Source organism: Anas platyrhynchos, chromosome 7 (genome assembly GCF_047663525.1).
Source record: "Anas platyrhynchos isolate ZD024472 breed Pekin duck chromosome 7, IASCAAS_PekinDuck_T2T, whole genome shotgun sequence".
Classification (NCBI taxonomy): Eukaryota; Metazoa; Chordata; class Aves; order Anseriformes; family Anatidae; genus Anas; species Anas platyrhynchos.
Window position 1 is genome coordinate 740,263 of NC_092593.1, and position 20,161 is coordinate 760,423.

General features: G+C 35.0%; 1 protein-coding gene across 30 annotated transcripts in view; it reads left to right on the forward strand.

Annotated features, from left to right (window-relative positions):
- BAZ2B (bromodomain adjacent to zinc finger domain 2B) overlaps positions 1-18,947 on the forward strand; it is a 132,333-nt gene extending 113,386 nt beyond the window's left edge. For 24 of the 30 annotated variants that reach the window (XM_072040988.1, XM_027458192.3, XM_038181748.2 and 21 more), the window contains 13 exons: positions 1,861-2,104; positions 4,015-4,077; positions 5,294-5,438; positions 6,908-7,575; positions 8,115-8,391; positions 8,564-8,719; positions 9,187-9,347; positions 10,258-10,568; positions 10,954-11,089; positions 13,017-13,163; positions 15,311-15,576; positions 16,109-16,252; positions 17,481-18,947. In XM_072040988.1, coding sequence (XP_071897089.1) covers positions 1,861-2,104; positions 4,015-4,077; positions 5,294-5,438; positions 6,908-7,575; positions 8,115-8,391; positions 8,564-8,719; positions 9,187-9,347; positions 10,258-10,568; positions 10,954-11,089; positions 13,017-13,163; positions 15,311-15,576; positions 16,109-16,252; positions 17,481-17,634 — 2,872 coding nt within the window. In that variant the 3' untranslated portion in view covers positions 17,635-18,947. The remainder of the gene's footprint in view (positions 1-1,860; positions 2,105-4,014; positions 4,078-5,293; positions 5,439-6,907; positions 7,576-8,114; positions 8,392-8,563; positions 8,720-9,186; positions 9,348-10,257; positions 10,569-10,953; positions 11,090-13,016; positions 13,164-15,310; positions 15,577-16,108; positions 16,253-17,480) is intronic. The other 6 variants (XM_021277568.4, XM_021277570.4, XM_021277571.4 and 3 more) reach the window with 3 other exon arrangements.
- The last annotated feature ends 1,214 nt before the right edge of the window (positions 18,948-20,161 follow it).

Below are 20,161 nucleotides of genomic sequence, written 5' to 3' on the forward strand. Positions count from 1 at the left end.
GTACTGCTATAAAAGGAGGATATCTTTGATTCATATCTATCTTTATTTGTAGTGTCATGCAGGCTTCCTTTGGTGCTTTCCAGTATTTTATCTCTATTTTTGCTGTCAGTGAAAGTAGCCTTCTTCACTTGTTCTCATTTCTTTTATGTATATAAATGAGGGTGTTTGTTGATCATTGAACTCATCTGCCAGCTTTTTTACTGAGTTGTTTCCCAGATTATCTTCTTCTAATTTGTCTCTAAAGTTGTTCAGTCACGCAGCATTCAACGTGGCTTTGTTTGATAACTTATTTCTGTGCATAGGCAGGAATTTCCAGTCCAGTTGAAGATGATTTGATGGTCTGAAGTTACCCTAGGAAATCTTTTTCTAAAATAAAGTAATTCAGTGGAAGACCGAGTAATGTTGATATTTGGTAAGACTAAAGCTTTTTGCACCACAGCTGAAAAAATAGTACTTGCTTCCGAAGTCACTGGAAGGCTTCAATTTTCTTTTGTCCAAAATATTCTAAGTTGCTAAAAATCCATTACTAATTGCAAAATAAAATCATAAAACTTTATAAATTCTTCAGTGGATAAGCCACTACATTAAAAACAAATCCAAAACATTTCTAAGGCAAATAGCAGTCCCCTTGATGATTTCTTGCCAACAGTCTTTTTAAAAACCGCTTCTATCAGTTGAGCAGAGACAGCTTCATTAAAATCTGTGCTGTTGAGTGCTGGCATGGTTTTATCAGCGTTTTAGAAAGCTGATATATTTGTCAGTGTACATCAACTAAGAAGCCAGTACTTCTACAACACTCATTGTATTTGTAGCCACTTGCTGTATGGAATATTGTGTTGTAGGATGGGAAGAGAGAGAAGTGCGACAAGGGAAAATTACGTACTGGTAATTGTGTTTGTCGTTACCGTTCTACTTTTCCCATCCTACCTTCTTCCAACCATCTCTTATAAAATCTTTGTCTTTTCTACACGTTTATGAATCTCTTCTAAGACAGTTGCATTTTTGGTCTGCATTATAAGTGACTGGTTAGGCCTGGCTATTTATACCTCCTGCGGTTCAGCATGTTTGCCTGCTAGCTTCCTGATAGGTGGAACTATAATTTTTGCTGTGTGGAATCTTGTCTTATAGGGTTTTTATAGAAGAAGAAGGTCTACAACAACCATAATTACTGGTATGTAAGTTTCCTTTTTCTTTCATAAAAGGAAAAATGAGGGTTTGATGGAGTAATCTAGTAGTTTAGGTAGCTACTGTTTCTCAGAAGAGAAACTGTATCCAAAAACAGAAGAATCAAAGGACTGTACTGAAGTAAAATAATATATAAATTAAAAAACAAAACAATAACAAACACACCACCAACAAAAACATAAAAATCTGAAATAATAATTAAAAAAAAAATACTCTAACCATGCTGCTGCTATGCAAATGTAAGTAATTTCATACTTCCAACTTAGGAATTTTTCTTTGGCAGGTGTGGTGGGTGGTGGATGGGGAAGGTATTTTATATAATCATACTCTTAAATGCATAAAACAGGAGATAAAGAAATTGAAATATTTCTTCTAGTTGTTGTTCCTCACTTCTCAAAACCACACTTGTGTTGCATTTCCTTTAAATGGTTATGCAATACAGTAGTCCTGGGAGAAACAAATTCTGGTCAGGACTGAATAAGTTTAAGGGCTTTCTGCAGTTTGATTGTTTTTCCTGTTGGTTAATGACGATAAACAGGTAATATAGTATCATTGTAGAACAGAAGAACTAATTTAAATATAAAATGTATGGTTCACTTTCAGTCACAAAGGAAGAAAGGTATGTTTATGCTACAAACAAGCTTCATAATTTCACTCCTTGTCATGTTTTCAAAGGCTTAGAATCATTCATGCCAAAAAAACTGGCAAAAGAGATACTACAGGAGGTGGTGACATAGGAGAGGAACAGCAGTCTTTGGAAACACCAACACCAGGCCGCAAACGCAGACGAAAGGGTGGGGACAGTGACTATGATGATGATGACGATGATGATAGTGATGATCAGGCAGATGAGGATGAGGAGGATGAAGAGGACAAAGAAGATAAGAAAGGAAAGAAGGCAGAAGTTTGTGAGGATGAGGTGGGGATTTTAAATATACTCTAACAGAATTAACTGGTAAATTAAAACTTGTTTCCTTTCTGTTTCTCTGCAACACGGTACTATTTCCCAAAAATCTTAAAATAAGAATGAAGGAAAAATAGTTTACATCCATTGTTTTTAAATTTTTTGAATAAGTTTATTTTCCAGAGTGTGTACATATATATTGATAGCTTCTTGCTTGTTTTGACTTCATTTTAATTTTCCTGAAATTCTGCAAGACTGTACAAGATCCTGAGAGCCACAGATTTTTTAGCAAACGTGCATAACTGAAGTTTCCATTAGTGGAAAATAAAGGTCTTTTTTAATTAACAAAATAGTAAAGAATTGTAACCTTAAATTTAACATTATCTGTTATAAAACTTGCCTGTGACTTTACTGCGTGCTTCTTCCTAACTTTTCAAAGTTAATGAGTATTGGAGAAAGTGCATTTAATTTCTCAACTTATTTGATGATAAAATTTTTACTAGCCAATGTCAGATGCAGGAAAGATCACTGAAATATTTTTAGTTTGTTGAGCTGAATTCTATCTACTGCAGACCAAGTGAATTTTTTGTAGAAGTGCCACAAGTCCACAAATTTCACTGTAGTATTGCATGAAAACTGATAAAGGAGACAAGCAATACCAAATACTAACTTGTAGCACTGGGTGTTGCACTTTGCCAAAAAATGATATATTTCTGATATATTTGTGTACGGTTTTTAAAGTTCACATTGAAGTTTTAAGAGTGCTGTGAATATGTCTGTTCAAAGAGTGCATGCACGTGATGCTAATGTGGGAACTCAAATCTTTGGAAACACTCTTCGTTAGAAATCCAGATAGTTTCTAGTGTAGGAACTGTCCTTTTTGCCACTACTGAGAATTTATTACAAGTATAACTAATTTGTATGAATCAAAGAGAACACCTGAGAGGTATAGCACAATGTTCTTACAAACTAATATTTTAGAATTTAAAATAGATAATATTTACATATCTAATCTCACATTCTTCTCCTAATCTGTTTCTTTTAAATGCAGTCTTACAGTTTGGTGCACTGCACGTCTCACAAACAGAAGTTCTAAAATACCTCTTAAAAAAAGATTTCCATTGCATTTGTGTTATATGTGGTATTTCAGATGGCTTCACTCTGGTACTCTTTTACAGAGCCATGAAATAGAAGACCAGTGTCCTATGTTGCAAGTAATTTGGAGCTCCTAGGATTTTTTTTTAACTCACTGTTATCCCCAAAGTCTTTCTGGAACTAAATTAAAATTCTTGTTATGTAAATGGCAAATATATTAAACTGTGACAAGAAAGAAGGGGAAATAGGCTTATAGGCTAATTGGCTTAATCACAGGTGCGTTCCTCTTCAAAAATTAAGACGATTAATACTGGAAATGTTACAGCAGATTTGCCGTTTAAGTGACTGCAATTTCATGTAGACATTTAAATAAGATGCAGGTTTGCTCTGACCAAAGACTGATAGATAAAATTTTGACAGGTTACATTATTTCATGTGTGAAAAACTCTGAAGTGAACTTGAATATCCAAAAAACTTCATAGGAAATTAGATTAAGTTCTATAGTTTTAAGTGTTTATGCACAAAATTGAATTATCTCTTCCAGTAAAAGAAAGTTTTCAACAAACGTTTGGCCACCAGCTTTCTCCTGCATATGCAGTAGTTGATGCTACTCAAAAAGACAGGTCTTTTTCCAGTTATGTTGTTCCTTGTCAATTTATATTTATATTCAACATGTAAAATATTTGAACATTTTTACCCTTAGGATTTGCCCGTCACATTTGATGTCTCGTTTTCTGTTTCATCATTTCTACTATAACGTTAGTAGGATGGAGTTAGTATGATTTTATCACGAAATAGATTTAATGTGACAGTATATTTGGTGATTATAGGATGATGGAGACCAGACAGCAAGTGTTGAAGAACTAGAGAAGCAGATTGAAAAACTGACAAAGGTGAGAGATCATCTATCTTAGTTGTATTTCAGATTTAATTGCTCAGTGTCAAGAGTAGGACTATAAGCCGTCACCTTCGTCACCCTCTGCCTTAATATAAATTGAACTGAGGATCAGCTTTCATTTATTAAAAATGTGCATGATGATGCTGTTTATGACATCTGAATCGTGACTTTAATCCAGAGAATGATTGTCTGTTGCACTAGTGGATTTGACTCAAGAGAAGCTTAGAAATCTGTCGTTGATATCTGTGCACATCTTAAATCTTTGTTAGCCATACCTAACTTCCGATTTTAGACAGTGATCATAAAGCTTTGTGTACAAGAAGCAATGGTATTTTTCGTTATGCAAATGACTGCAGGTCTCATTTCTTCCTATAGTTAGTTAATTGCTACAGCTATGTTCCAGACCAATAAAGAGATCTATCTTTGCTTCAGGTTTTTAAAGAAATAAAATATATATAGGAGAAATAATGGAATAGAAAGAGAAACATAAATTTTGAAGAAAAAGTGTTATAGATTGGGCTACTCATGGACCATGTTTTTTATTAACAAGTTTATTCTTTCTATCAGAAAACATGATGTTTTAAGCTTTGTCTGCTGGCTTCTCTCGTGCCAAATTGCAAAAAATTAGCAGTCCAGAATTACACCTGACTTCCAACAGTGTTAATTTAGCGGAGAAAAAAGTGAATGAATGAACTAAAATTCTTCTTGTCTTCCCTCGTAGAACTGTTTGAATATTCTTTAATGAACCAGTTAAAATATCTCATTAGTTTCCCATCAGTGGCTGCAGTAGCACAGCCTGGTTGACTATGTTCAAGTGCGCTCTGTATTTACTGTTGCTTAATTGATCGGATTTCAGTTGTTCTTGAGCAATGTTGACATTGATCCTTTTGTTGTATGAGTTTGTGTTTAAAAGTCAGGCCCTAGCGTTAAAAAAATGTGTTTTTAGAGGAAAGCTGATAAACGTAAGGTGAATCAGAATACGATAGCCTTTTTTAAAGGCATCTCTCTAAGTAAAATAATGAAGGCAGCAATTGCGAGTAGAATATCGCATAGCGTGCAAAAAGATCTTCTCTAAAAGAGCCTACTTACGTGACTCCCGAATTTCTGTTCAGTCTGACAGAAGATGTTTTGTTGTACAAGTTGTTGATGCTTTGTGTTGTGTGTTGTTTTTTTATCTATTCAATTATGGTGATTTCCTTTTTTTAAAACAGCAACAAAGCCAGTATAGAAAGAAATTATTTGAAGCTTCACACTGTTTGCGTTCAATGATGTTTGGTCAAGATCGTTACAGGCGCCGGTATTGGATTCTGCCCCAGTGTGGTGGTATTTTTGTAGAAGGCATGGAAAGTGGTGAAGGTAAGAAGCATTAAAGAATAATGTCATGTCAGGGCATACCTTGCCAAGACATGCTACCAGTCTCTGTAGGCAATATTTCTGTGTAGTGAAGTCTTTAGGCTTTACCTACAACCAGGGGCTAAAGAGGTAACTGTCAGTAAACCTCTTGGACTCATTTGGCGCTTTCTGATGCTACCTTCCTGGTTGTGAGACAGTTAATATTTATTTCAAAATGCGGATTAATCATTAGTCAATAAAGTGTTCATATATACATACTTTTTTTTTCTCTTTTTCTTTCTGAATTGTTTTCTCCCAGGCACTAAGTAATAAGATGAGGAGAAATGGACTCAAGTTGTGCCAGGGGAGGTTTGGGTTGGATATTAGGAGAATTTTCTTTACTGAAAGGGTTGTGAAGTATTGGAATAGACTGCCCTGGTTGTCATCGGCATCACAGGAGGTCTTCAAGAAATGTAGAACTTCAAGAAATGTAGAACCTAGCATGGTTTAGTGGTGGACTTGTCAGTACGAGGTTAAAAGTTGGGCTATGTAGAGTCTTAGAGGTCTCCTCCAACTGAATGATTCCACGATTGTAGTTATTTCTCTGTGGCAGTGAACTCTGCATATGAAAGCTACGACAACCACGGAATATATGGATATTAATTTCTTTCTATCATTTTCAGTAGATTTTTTTTTGGTACAAATAAACAGAATATTCTGTGTTTAAAGATTCGATATGTATCTGTGTTCTGGTTTGGTTTGGACAGAGTTAATTTTCTTCATAGTAGCTCAGATGGTGATATGTTTTGGATTTGTAATGAAAGTAATGTTTTAGTTCTTGCTAAGCACTGATGACACAGTTAAGGCCTATTCTGTTTCTCAAGCTCCCTGCCAGTGAGTTAGGTGGTGCACAAGAAGCTGTGAGGGGACGCAGCCAGAACAGCTGACCCCAAACCCTAACAGGCCAAAGGCATATTCCTTATCATATGATATAATTCTAAGCAATAAAAGGGGGGGGGGGGACGGGGACGGGGACGGGGGGGAGTTGGTGTGGGGACTGCCATTGTTTGAGGACTGGCTGGGCATCTGTCAGCTGGTGGTGAGCAATCACATTATTTCCTTTGGTTGTTCAGTTTGTTTGTTTGCTTTCCTTATTAAACTGTTTTTATCTTATCCCACAACTTCTCTAACTTTTGCCTTTCCAATTTAATTCTCTTCTCCCTGTATCACTGGGGGAAGCAAAATGAGTGAATGTTTGTGTGGTACTTAACTGCACAGCAGGTGCCAAAGAGAACTTGCATGTGCTTTGGTATTTGCTTCCTTGGGTAAAGTGAGAAATGATTTCCTTTAAAGAAGGGGGGGGGGGGGGGGAAATTTGCAATCTAGCATGCAGGGAGGTAAAAAATAAATCGTTGCTTGTATAACAAAGTTGATAAAAATGGTTAAATTATTTGGTCTGTTGTATTTCACATGTGTTCTTTGTACAATTTTAGGTCTAGAAGAAATTGCAAAAGAAAAAGAGAAGTTAAAAAAAGTAGAAAGCATTCATATCAAAGAAGAGGTATTTGAGACCTCTGAAGAAAAATTACACTGTTTAAATACAACTCACTGTGAGCGAAAGGAAGATCTGAAAGAAAAGGACAACACCAATTTATTTTTACAAAAGCCAGGATCATTTTCAAAACTGAGCAAACTCTTAGAGGTAGCAAAAATGCCACCTGAATCTGACATTATTTCCCCAAAACCTACTGGCAGTGCAGCAAATGGATGCACGTTATCCTATCAGAGTACCTCCCAAAACTCTCTGTGCAGTCTTCAGCCCAGTGTATCACAAAGTGGCAACGAGAAGTCTGATTCTAACAACCTTTTCAGTCCTATTCCAAGTGGGACAGGAAAGTTTTACAATTCTCCATTAATTCAAAGTGATCAGTTGTTAAAGACTCTTACTGAGAAGAGCAGACAGTGGTTCAGCCTTTTACCGAGAATACCCTGTGATGACATATCAGTCACCCATATAGATACACCAGCTACTACAACTTCCCTTACTCCTCAGTCACATCCATCATCAAAGTCCCCTTCACCTATTCCGTCACCTCTTCTGGGCTCAACATCTGCACAGAGTCCAGCAGGATTAAGTCCTTTTGCATTGCCACCACTACAGGTAAGTAAACAATTATGTTTTAAGTAGTGTGAATTTGCTTTGTTTGTTTTGCAGAATTTCTGTTGAAATGAATTATTTCACAAAAGTGGTACTATGTCTTCATTTCTTTTCTTTTTTCTTGTTTCTAAACGTTAATAGGTAGTTCCATGTTACAGATGTTTTTTGATACTAGGAGTTTTTTTTACTAAAAAAAAAAAAATAAGATGACGTAAACTAATGTCTGATATTTTGTGTGTATATTTCAGAAATTTGATTTTGGCTTTAGGGATTGTCCATGGTATTAAATGAAAAACAGATTTCAGAAATTTGACCCTGCCCACTTCAAAAGCTGTTCTTCCTGAAGCGTTCACAGGATCCTAATAAGAATTATTACATTACTGTAATGTATTTTTTTTTCCTAAACTACTCAAAGTACTGAGTAAAGGCCTCCTTTATGTTTTGATTACTGCTTGAGAATTAGCATCCTGATCATAAAGCAGGTTTCTGGATAATACTGAAAAATACCGGTTGTGATTATGTTAAAAATATTTTCTGTGTAGCAGATGAAGAGTGGACTACCTATAATGGGACTTCAGTTTTGTGGATGGTCTACAGGAGTTCTTACTTCAAATGTTCCATTTTCATCTCCTTTACCTGCAATTGGATCAGGGTTGGGATTATCAGAAGGAAATGGTAACCCGTTCTTGACGTCTAGCGTTCCTACAAGTAAAAGTGAATCACCAGCACTACAGACTGAAAAAGTAGCTTCTGCTTCCTGTACAGCAGTGGACGTAGCCAAGCCGGTAGATTACCCAAACCCAAAACCCATACCAGAAGGTAAGTATGATTAATTAAATGGAATTGTCTCAACGATAATTTCTAGTGCTACTGTGCTGTTACAGTTTATTTTTTATAATTTCCCTACTGGATTTCTCTAATCTGATTATTATCACATTAAAAACACCTGTAAAGTATATAAATACTTATATATGTACTTGTCTTGATGTAGAAATGCAGTATGGGTGGTGGAGGATTACCGATCCCGAGGAACTAAAATCCTTGCATAAAGTGCTGCATCTCAGGGGAATAAGAGAAAAGGCCTTACAAAAGCAAATACAGAAACACATGGATTATATCACTATGGCCTGCATGAAAAATAAGGATGGTATGTAACTGGTATTTATATTCCATATGTTGTTGGGGTCCCAGATAAGAAGACTTGCAGAGAACTCTCCAAGATGTGTTTAGATACAGAGGCGGAGTGGCAGCCAGAAAAAATGTAAAGGTCTCATTATAGATGCCTTTTTAACAGCCTTGTTCTGGAAAGTTCCAGTGTTGGAGAAATCCCATTTAATATAAATTCCTCTAGCGGCCTAAGTGCTGGTAATCATTTCAAGCTTTTTTTTTTTTTTTTTTTGGTCTCTGTAACAATATACCTCAGCCTTCTCTTACCCTTGTCTTTAAATTGCAAGCTTGACAACGTGCTGAAGTTGGTTGTCAGATTGGGTATTTTAAGTCATGCACTTTTATAACAGTTCTTCAACGTTTAATTGGACTGACAGGTAAATCAGTTTGAATTTACTCAGGGGAAATTATGATAATAATTTAATAAAATATGATTCTCAAATGCAGTTGCAATTATTGATATCAATGAAAATGAAGATAACCAGGTAACTCGAGATGTTGTGGAAAACTGGTCAGTAGAAGAACAAGCAATGGAGATGGATCTGGCTATTCTTCAGCAGGTGGAAGATCTAGAGAGGAGAGTTGCATCAGCTAGTTTGCAAGTTAAGGTAAAACCAACTTTTAGTAAAATGTCTCATTAAAATAATGTTACTGAAGTGGCAAGCATTTAAAGTAGGTAGTAGCAATCCTTTTATTGTTGGTAAGTGCCTTCTCATTCATCTGTAATTGCAAGTAAAATCCACTGCAGCAGTGTCATGGATATTTGCATTTCATACATTTCATTGCAGTTAAATCTTCAGCTGAAGAAGATGGGTCAGAGTCGCTACCCCTGCAGAGTGTTCTTTGACAGTGTCCCTTTTATGATAACCTTTTCTGAATGCCAAGATTTCATTGCATTTAGATCATTTTAATTATAATGGGTTTTGCCACTGTTCTGTCTGTTTTGGGGTTATTGTTGCTGTTACTGATTTCAGAAAAGCCTGCAAATGCATCATAATACCTTGCCTGAGTATTGTAGAGTCATGGAGAATGCAATAAATGGGTTGTTAGTGTAAAAGAGTTAAGAATTGACTGGCCGTCATTACAACTTGGAATTTTTCCAGTGTTGATGACACCAGACTGAGTATGTTTGGTAGAAGTACAGATGTGTTTTGGATGTGGTATGTTCTGTGAGTAGATGCTAGTTCTCTGTGACCAATTGATACCCTCTTCTGAGACTACTGAACAGATAGACCTACTGTCATGTTTCGACTAGTAGAACAGGATGCTTTGAATGGAGATAAGAATGCAGACTGTTGCAGGAAAGTCCCTTCAGGAAGTCTGGTAATGCTTGTATGATTTTGATTAATTATTTTAGTTCTCTGAAGATTTTGGAAAGTTTCTCTGCAGATGGATTACAAGTAACCAAGATGTACTGGAAACAACTTCAATTATTTAGTCTGAATCTGTAAAACAGTTCCTCTATTTACACAAAGTTAATAGCAACCAATAAATGCACAAACCTTTCTGTTAACATAGGGCTGGCTGTGTCCTGAACCTGCATCAGAAAGAGAAGACTTGGTATATCATGAACATAAGTCAATTACTAGATTGCACAAGAAGCACGATGGGGATTGTGCTGGAGGCGGAGAAGGCAGTACCAGCTCTCTAGAGCGGAAGAGTGACAACCCTCTAGATATAGCTGTAACCAGGCTTGCTGACTTGGAGCGGAACATTGAGCGAAGGTATCTGAAGAGCCCCTTAAGTACCACCATTCAGATCAAACTGGATAATGTGGGCACAGTTACTGTCCCTGCTCCTGCACCATCCATTAGTGGTGATGGTGACGGGTAGGTTTTTGAGATTAACTTGAAAAATTATTGTGCTTCTTTGCTAATTGGAGCCTATTTTCTATTGCCTGTTATCTATGTACTTTCTTGTATGTCTGTGATCCGTATGGATCATGCTATTCTGCATGGTGCTTTGTAAAGATATTTTTTGTTATGTTTGTTGATAATCTTGCAAAGTTATCTTACATTTAACTGGTTGTGATTAAGCTTTGAGGCACGTAGCCACAGTCTGTGCACTACATCAGATTTAGTTGCTTAAGCCTTATACTTATTGGCTGTGTATGTTTTGTCATTGCTTGGCTTTCGGTGTGATAATGATTGTTCCACGTTTAAACATCAGCAAACACAGATGTGACCAACCTAATTTCTCTATATTTCAATGCAGAGCTGAAGAGGATATTGCTCCAGGTCTAAGGGTATGGAGAAGGGCATTGTCAGAAGCGCGCAGTGCTGCACAAGTAGCTCTGTGCATTCAGCAGTTACAGAAATCGATAGCATGGGAAAAATCAATTATGAAAGTCGTAAGTGTTTTTCATTTAAAAAAAAAAAAATACTGTAACTGAACAAATTTTGCTGTATCATGCTTTCCCATCTTAGGTATTTTAAGATACCATGACTAATGTATTTCTTATTACAGTCTGTAAAACTTAATACAGTTAAACTGTACATTGTGCACAAGTGAATACCAGAATGGATTTTCTCCATCTTTCCAAACTAATAACATTAAATTCTTAAGATGAAAAGCTTTTATAATAGTTTGTTACATGTAAGATAGTAATTATTCTTTGTAATTAACATTCAGGTAAAAAAGAGTCGTTTGTGGCTTCATCTCATGGAAGATAACCTATCCAATGAAATATTTCCAATCTCATCCATGGCATAAGCTTTATGGTGGTTCAGAATCGCATATCCCAGTTAGGGACTTCATTTTTCAGGAAGCTGAGATGCTCCAAATGTGTGGCCGCTTTGCATGTACACTTCAACAACTAGACATACAAATCGGGCAAGTGTCTGAGCAAACAGCCTGAGATATCCATTTCCTTGTACGCATGCCCATTTAACAAGTAGATCCATGTTAATCGCATATACAGAGAAGGCATGCAAAATGCATGTATCAAAATTTGCATGGACTGTTGAGCCTCAAATTTCTGAAAGCAAAAATGTAATATTACTACAGGAAAGGTGATAGGAAGAATTTTCATAATTAAAATCAATTGCTGTTGAAATGGTATTGTGTAAAGATATTTCTCCAGTTATTGCACTATTGTTGAAACTCAGCTTCATTTGCTATATAAACACTATCCCTGGAAGTGTTTAAGGCCAGGTTGGATGGGGCTTTGAGCAACTTGATACAGATGAAGGTGTCTGTGTCTAGGAGGGTTGGAATTAGATGATCTTTAAGGTTGGAATTAAGATGAGCTTTGTGATATAATTAAGTATGGCCAGTGCTACACAGTGGGTTCTGGCAAAAGTGATTCTTTCATTATCAGTGTTTGCCCTATTTTTTTAATTTCTGCAAGTTCTGTATTTTTTTAGTTTCTGCGAGTTCTACATTGATGTGAATTACATCTGGACAATTAAAGGATGATTTACGTAAAAATCATCATGTAGGGGTGTCTCTTTAATTTTATGTATTTTTAGCTTTAAGGCTGTATCTTTAGAACAAAGTTTATCAATTTAAGAGCAGGTGAAAGGCAGTTGAATGTTTCAAGGTGTAGTAATTTATTAACCAGAAAAAAATGTGCAATATTATTCTCAATGTGATTGAAATGTTCTAGGCAATGAATTGCATAGTAAATGTAAATACTTGGTGAAAAAAATGGAGATCTTTAAGTTTCTGAAAAAGAAGTCCAGGTATAGAAGAGTGTCAAAACCACTCAATGCTTGTAAGGAAAATGATGACACATTAGATATTTTTAGATATTAGTGTGAATTTCAGGGAGTGTTCAGATCACAATTGGTTTGCATAACTGAGTTTGCTCATGTTGTCTTTGGATAAGATCCTGACCAATTATTAATTGAAAATACTTTTTAAATGTAAAATATAAATTAATGCAATGCATTGAGTAACTTAAGTATGCAGCATGGGCATAAATGAAGAGACTGGGAAAGTGCGTGTGGGTCAAGTAATTTTGATAGGTATAAGACAGCTTTACTTCCCATTGACATAAGTTGAATATAAAAAGTATTCAGAGTTTTTTTATACTGGAGGACACCTAACTTACAATGAATATTCAAATGTGCTTCCCTTTAGCTTATAGATTAGTTCCTCGCACACTAAGTATATATTCCTTCACAAATGTGATTATTACCCGACTCTGTGGTAAAATGAAAGGAAAATAATTTTCAGAGTGAATTTGTGTGTTAGAAGGGGAAGTGCAATTTAGGTACCATTCCTGTGTTTCAAAATTTAAAAATTCAATGGAAGCAATTTTCTATGTGTTGTAGTACTGCCAAATATGTCGAAAGGGAGATAATGAGGAACTGCTGCTGCTTTGTGATGGTTGTGATAAAGGCTGTCATACATACTGCCACAGACCCAAGATCACTACGATACCAGATGGTGACTGGTTTTGTCCTGCCTGCATAGCAAAGGTAATGCTAACCATAAAGGTGAAGTGACATATAGTGTCCTTTTAATAGATGCTAGAGTTTGTACGTCTACTGGTGCTTTTTTCAACAAAAATAATTATCTATATGTTTTGTATTGGGCTCTAACTAATATGAGACATAGTTTTATTTAACTAGGATTTCAATGGCAACAAAAGTTACTATAGTTTGTCTTAAATTTTAGATTTTGATGCAAGTACATACAGAATTTTCTTGCCAATTCAATGCCAGCTTTTTTCTTTTGTAATACTTTTCAGCACTTGTCTTTTAGAGCTTAATTGGGAAGAGTTGACAGACCAGTGTCTTTGGTTGTATTTGAAAAGACCAACAACAGAAAAAACACCTAGTAAATCGGCCTTTTTACAGCAAAGAATAGTTTTACTTTTTTGATACACCACAGTGCATTTGAGAGAGAGGCTGTGTATGTTCCATGTGTGTTCTTCTCCTCCATTAAAAATAGTCTAAAAAGAACTTTAAGATAGTTAATGACTGAATTAGTAGGTAGTATTGTTAAATATCCACAGTCTTTCCCTTCTGTACGTAGTCCTGAAATTAAATGCAGTTTTTGCTAAATTTTTTCATTCTTATGTTTCTGCCATGACCTGTGAATACTGTAACTGAAGAAATATTTTACTATAGTAAAATATTACTTTATAATAAAAATATTACTGTAGTAATCTTAATATAGAAATTACATATATAGTACATATACTATATTATACTATATATACTATATAGTATATAAAAGTATATATAGTATATATACTATATTACAGTATATTATATATAATATCTCACTATAGTATTCAACTTTCTGTGTTCTCCAAGTATTGTCAATGTGGCCTTCTTTTTATGCGTCTTTCACTAAGTAATAAGGAAGACAGATTGTTTTTGAAATAATTATGTGCAACCCAAATAATGAAAACAGCTCATGGTTGATTGTATAGTACTTAGAGCTAAACTCATTCTGTAGCTTTTTCCTGTAGTTATCATGGGATCATATTGCAGTTTACCTTGTTATAAGGATAGAAATTATCCTATCATACTATGGGATGGAACACATGTTTTTTTTCTTTCCTTAAAATAATTATCATTTTTAGTATGACAGAGTAACTTTTTTCTCTTTTTTTTCTGTCACAAAATTGGATGAAAGTTGGAGATGTAAAGGTATAAGATATCTAAAGTTAATTTTCAGGCGAACTTAAAAGTGTATTGAATATATATTTGCAAAACGTTGAAACAGTTTTGCATAAGATTAGATACAAACTGTGCTGTTCTAATTGAATTCAATTTTTTTTTTCTCGTCTAAAATGAGGCAGCCATTAACCACTTTCCATTCCCACCTATTAGGAGTTAATAGAGAATATTTCCAAGTCAGGCTTTAGATATTCAATTGATTTGATCTCATTGCCTTACATTTCATTTTTATCCAAATGGCTGAAATTAAGAATTCCTCTTCAATTTCTGTATAAACAGACATCTTTGACTGGTTTTCTGTCCTTGGACCAAGAATATACACAAGTGATACAGAACGGCATTAATTGAGTGCTGTTATTTACATTCTAGTGTTCTCTATTAAGGAAAAGTAATTCTACACACAACATACATTTTCCATGTTACAGATCAGATGACAAATTAATTACAAACCGACCACATTTTTTGCCTTGCCAATTACAATCAATGCCAAAAATGTACCCTTAGTTTCACATTGTCGTCTGTAAATATTTTTATATTTGATTGAATAATAATCCTTATTTCAACTTGTTTATACCATTCTTTTATTTTCATACTCCTTTTAGGTTCTGCTGTAGTTATCTTAAAGTCAAACTAATTACGTTTTTCGTATCTTTTATTTTCACAGCTTTTAATCTTTAAATTAATTGATCCTTCCACTCCACTGACTTTTTTCAAAGCTCTTTCTGCATATCCTAAAAATAATGTGGCTACTTGAAAATGAATGTAGAGTTTTAGCTATGGTTATATCAGTCTTTTAAGAATAGACAAATACTTCTCCTAAAACTGGATCAGCCTGGTTTGTTAGGAGGTATTGCCTTACCATCCTGAAAGTCAGGTGCTTTTACACTGTCAGAACTTCTTGGCTGTTGCTTATTCCTGTTTTTTTTCTATTATAGGCAAGTGGTCAAACTCTAAAAATAAAAAAACTTCAAATGAAAGGGAAAAAAAGTAATGAGCAAAAGAAAAGCAGGAAGTTGTCTTTAGCAGGAGATACAGAAGATGAAGACTCTGCAACTACAAGCACCTCCTTAAAAAGAGGAAAAACAGATGCTAAAAAAAGGAAAATGGATGAAAATGTTTCTGTAAGCCAACTAAAGCAAGAAAATTTCACTGCTATTAAGAAACCTAAAAGAGATGATTCCAAGGACCTGGCTATATGCAGGTATGATCTGCTTATTTATAAAGTTACAAATTCTAAAGTATGGTATCTGTTGTTGAAGCCAGTAGTGCCTTGTTACGCTTACTTGTGTTTTGGGGAACAAAAACCCTATTCTGTCATGCATCTCCACCCATGCTGTGATGGTTTGACTGTAGATGTACAGGATTTTTCGTGCTTGCTGGAGTAACTGCTGTGTTTGACAATGAAGCCCAAGAGGAAAGTACTTAATGGTAGAGAGTGGGCTATGAAATTTACTCCTCCATGCCCTTCCAGGAGTAAGAAGAAACCTGAGAGCTGTGGTACTGACAGCTTTCTTAATTGTATTGAAGATGATTATCCGCCATGTCTGAAAAGCATTGTTGCATTTTACAGAGGATGAGATATTAATAGAAAAGCACCTTTTTTAAGTGTTTCTGGTCAGTATAAAGTGATGTAGTAAAAGTAAAGCAGCATGTGGTGAATTTATGGAACAGTGAACAACCTTTGTGAATGTGAGCAGTTCAAAAATGTTGATTTAAATCCTTATTTTATTCAGCATGATTCTCTCAGAATTGGAAACTCACGAAGATGCCTGGCCTTTCTTACTTCCTGTAAACTTGAAACTTGTTCCTGGTTATAAGAAAGTTATTAAAAAACCTATGGACTTTTCCACCATTAGAGACAAGCTAACTAGTGGACAGTAAGTAAAAGTATTTAAAATTTTATTTTACATTTTAAGAAAATGTTTAAATATTCAGCAAAACTTTTAAAAGGCTATGCTGACTTGAAATACGATACATTTAAAAAAAAAAAAAAAGTCAACTATTTTTATGTGCCTTCTCTGGCACCTCTCTCCATTCAAAAATTCGTAACTGCTAAGGTCTGTCTTTGCCGTATCTAAGCTGAAATAACATGACAGGTGGAAGGACCTGTGGAACTGACTTCACAAGAAAAAGAACAGAATTGCCGCGTTAAATGCACAAAATCAGTCAACAGAAATAACTTTTCTAGCTGTGTGGGCTTTAAGCTAATGGAGTCCCTTTAAATAATGCTGTAGTGTGTTGGAGTGAATTGGTACCACTGTTGTGGGGTAACATTCCGGTAATGGCAGTTGATAATTTTCTATTCCTAGAATTAGACTGCACAACTTCTTACAAAGATGATGATACTGCCCCTACATTTTTTATATTTCCATTCTCCTTCCTTCCTTATTACATCCCAGTACTCTTATGACTCTCCAACACCAAAGAAGACTTTGTCACCCATAAAGAAAACAATGAACCCTTTTCAGCATCTGTCAGCACCATGCAAAGCTAGTTTCCTGGGATGACACAAAGGGCTTTTTAATCTCGAGATTTTTCCTTCCTTATGCTTGAGAGCGTAATATATTCCACATGCCTATTGGTAGACTTGAGACTTCTACTGTATTTCTTTTTAACAATTGCTCTGAATACTGGAATGCTATTTGGACCGTGTGTGTTCAGGGTAAGAAAAAAAAAAAAGACAATGTTACGGGATTAATCAAGGCAGCCTAATCTCAGCCAATACACCTGAAGGTTCCTCTTTTGGGTAAATGCAGCTGTACTCAACACTTCCTTTGAAAGGGCTTAAACCCAAGAGAAAGATGAATTAAGTGGAAAATACCCATAGTATTTTCACTAGAAAACTGTTAAAGGGAAAATGGCAGCTAATTAAAGAAAAAAAAAGTTTGTTTTCCAATATAGAATTGAAATTCTACCTTAATTTTTTTTTTTAGTACAGTAACAAAAACAACAGTGAAAGAGAAAGTTAAAGGTATAATTTATTCATTTAGCATTCTGTGACTGGTTATAAATTCACTGATGTTGAGTGCTTTTTCATGTAGTTGAAGTATTTTTCTCCTTTGGCTGTCACTGTTCCAAAAGTCATTTACCTTTTTCTTCTTTCAGGTACCCTAATCTTGAGGCATTTTCGCTAGATGTCAGGCTTGTATTTGACAACTGTGAAACCTTTAATGAAGACGATTCTGACATAGGCAGGGCTGGTCACAACATGAGGAAATATTTTGAAAAAAAATGGACAGAGATTTTCAAATTGAGCTGAAGTTACCAGAACTCATTTTTCTCCTTTAAATGAGGACTGATAAGACCAGCAATGTGAACTGTAGTAACATGAAAGTGCAAGGCACGTGCGCGTAACTAATGACTGTTCTCTTTCCTTAAAAATATCACAAAAGAGTGATATGAGTTCTAAAAGCTTCATTCCTACAGCAACCATGGCCCCTTGGTTATTGGTTTGTATGTTTTAACAAACTAATTTAGGTAGAACAGGGAAGCACACCCAAAGAATTTCAAAGAAAGGGGTGTTATAGTGCAATAGCAATTTAAAATATATCAAAACGCACTGAATATTCAACCACCAGAGCTCTACTTGGGGAAATGGTTCTTTTTCCCTTTCAATAAATATCTATTTTTCATTTTTTTACTTTGTAGTTTATTTTTTAGTGAATGTATTTAATTTTATGAATTATTTATGATTATACAACATCCAGAATCTTCGTTTTCTGTGAAAAGGAAGAATTAGAAAATTGCTTTAAATCTTGAAAATACAACAAGGAATGTTTTAAGATATAAAACAAAGCCAAGTGAAACTGTTTACACTGATGTGCTGTAAAAGCACTAAAAATTAAACTTTACTGTAGAGTTACAAGTACATTTATATATATGTTGCTGCATCACTTGTGTAGTTAAATTGTATTTCAAGACAGTGAAGAAAAAATTGAGACATGTATATACTGTTCATTATTGTTTATATTAAGTCTTGTTTTAAATATGTATGATGTGTACATATTGTTTGCAGACATTATTGTTTATGCCTTAGGAGGACAGTAGCATTTTATTTTAGTCTTAAGATAATTACAGCTATATGGCTTGTACAGTAATTATCCTCTACCAACACTGTGGAGTCTCCTTAATCTTGGTAGTGCCTGCCTTCAAAACAGGGTGTAGGGGATATTAGTTTTCCATTTTTCTATTTTGTTACATAATTTCAAGCCACCACGGCCTCAATTTCAAGTATAATCATTTGTATTCATGTGGAATAAAATTGTGACGATTTCCTACGCACACAGTATTTTTTCATAGAAACATTCCTCTCCATTTGCCTTGCCCCATAAATAACAAAAAAGACATTTGTAACCACTGTGTTTTATCTACTGTGTGTTGTGGTGGCCTGTTGGGGCAGATAGAATTTTTTTTTTTGTACTAATGTAAGAGTACTTGAAATTTTATTTAAAAGAAATGTTGTGGAAAGGTAGCATTCCTCTTCTTTTTTCATTTTTTCCCTTTTTTTAGGAGTGTTATTTTACACTAGTATGTGTGGCACGGATACAATAAACGACTGTTTTGCAAACCAGATTTTCTTGGCGATTTTAATATTTCAAATCCTGCGTATACAGGAATGTTTTTAATAATATCTTGGGAGTCTTTCATTTAACATTGTTTGTTTGATGCATCTAATTCTCCTGGCCTTTTAATGGTAACTTGAAGCAATTGCCAGGCAGAGTAGCAGTTCTACCACCTACTTGAATGAGCAAAGATGATGCGGCCTTTAGGTATAACCAGTTGGCTGCCTAGAGTTTGACCTCTTTCTGCCAGTCCTGCTTATCACGTGCATTCACACTGTAACAACAGTAATGTAAATACGTACCACATGTAATGTTCCTTAAAAGCAATGATGATTATATGGTTTGGGTTTTTTTGGTCTGTAGAAGGGCATGAGTCATAATCATTGTTCTGACTAAAGAAAGTAGAATTGTAGATGAGTGCTGCGGAGCCCCAGTACCTAAAGCTCCCTTGACAAGTAATTTTTTTTATATTTTAAATTAGGCCTGCCAAGTTTGAGCTTTAGTCTTTTTTTTTTTTCTTATATCCCTTTGCCATTATATTTTCTCCCTCTGCTGAGAGAGTATCTGTTTTTTAATAAAATTTTTGTTGGTTTCTGTTGCCCTCTCCAGAACATCTTGTTGAATGTTATTTTTCTTTTCTGAAGTCTTGCTAGAAGAACCGGTGTTACGTATAATAAAAAAAATCACATCTGGATATTAAAGCAGCCTTGCATTCTAACACTAGCTCTACCAATGACTGCTTCATGGCTTTCCTCTTCATCACATTTCGGAAGATTTCAATTATAAGGTCTGCTGATAAGTTTCAGAGATACGAAGAGTAATCTGCATTTAGAACATATAACAGTAGGCTTGTAAGAGTGTTGTAAGTATGCTTAGATTATTGGCAAAAGCATTTATTCGATGCAAAACAATTGTTTTTATTTTATTAGATTCTGTACTGGTTAATGTTTTATCCCCCATAGTAAATCTCACAGTTTTCTGGAAAGCTAGAATAGAACATTACATATGTTACAGCCACATTACATACATATTTGCATTTTTCAGCTTGTATCCTGATTTGACTGTACAGCTAGGACAGTTAAGGAGCTTGCAGCTATGATAAGAGAGGTGAAGCTTGTCTCACTGACTTTACATTACTAATGTATTGTTTTCCTCACTATCAGCCAGTATTTTCATTCCAATTTCAATAAAATTAAAATTACAGAATTATATTTGAAAAGTGAG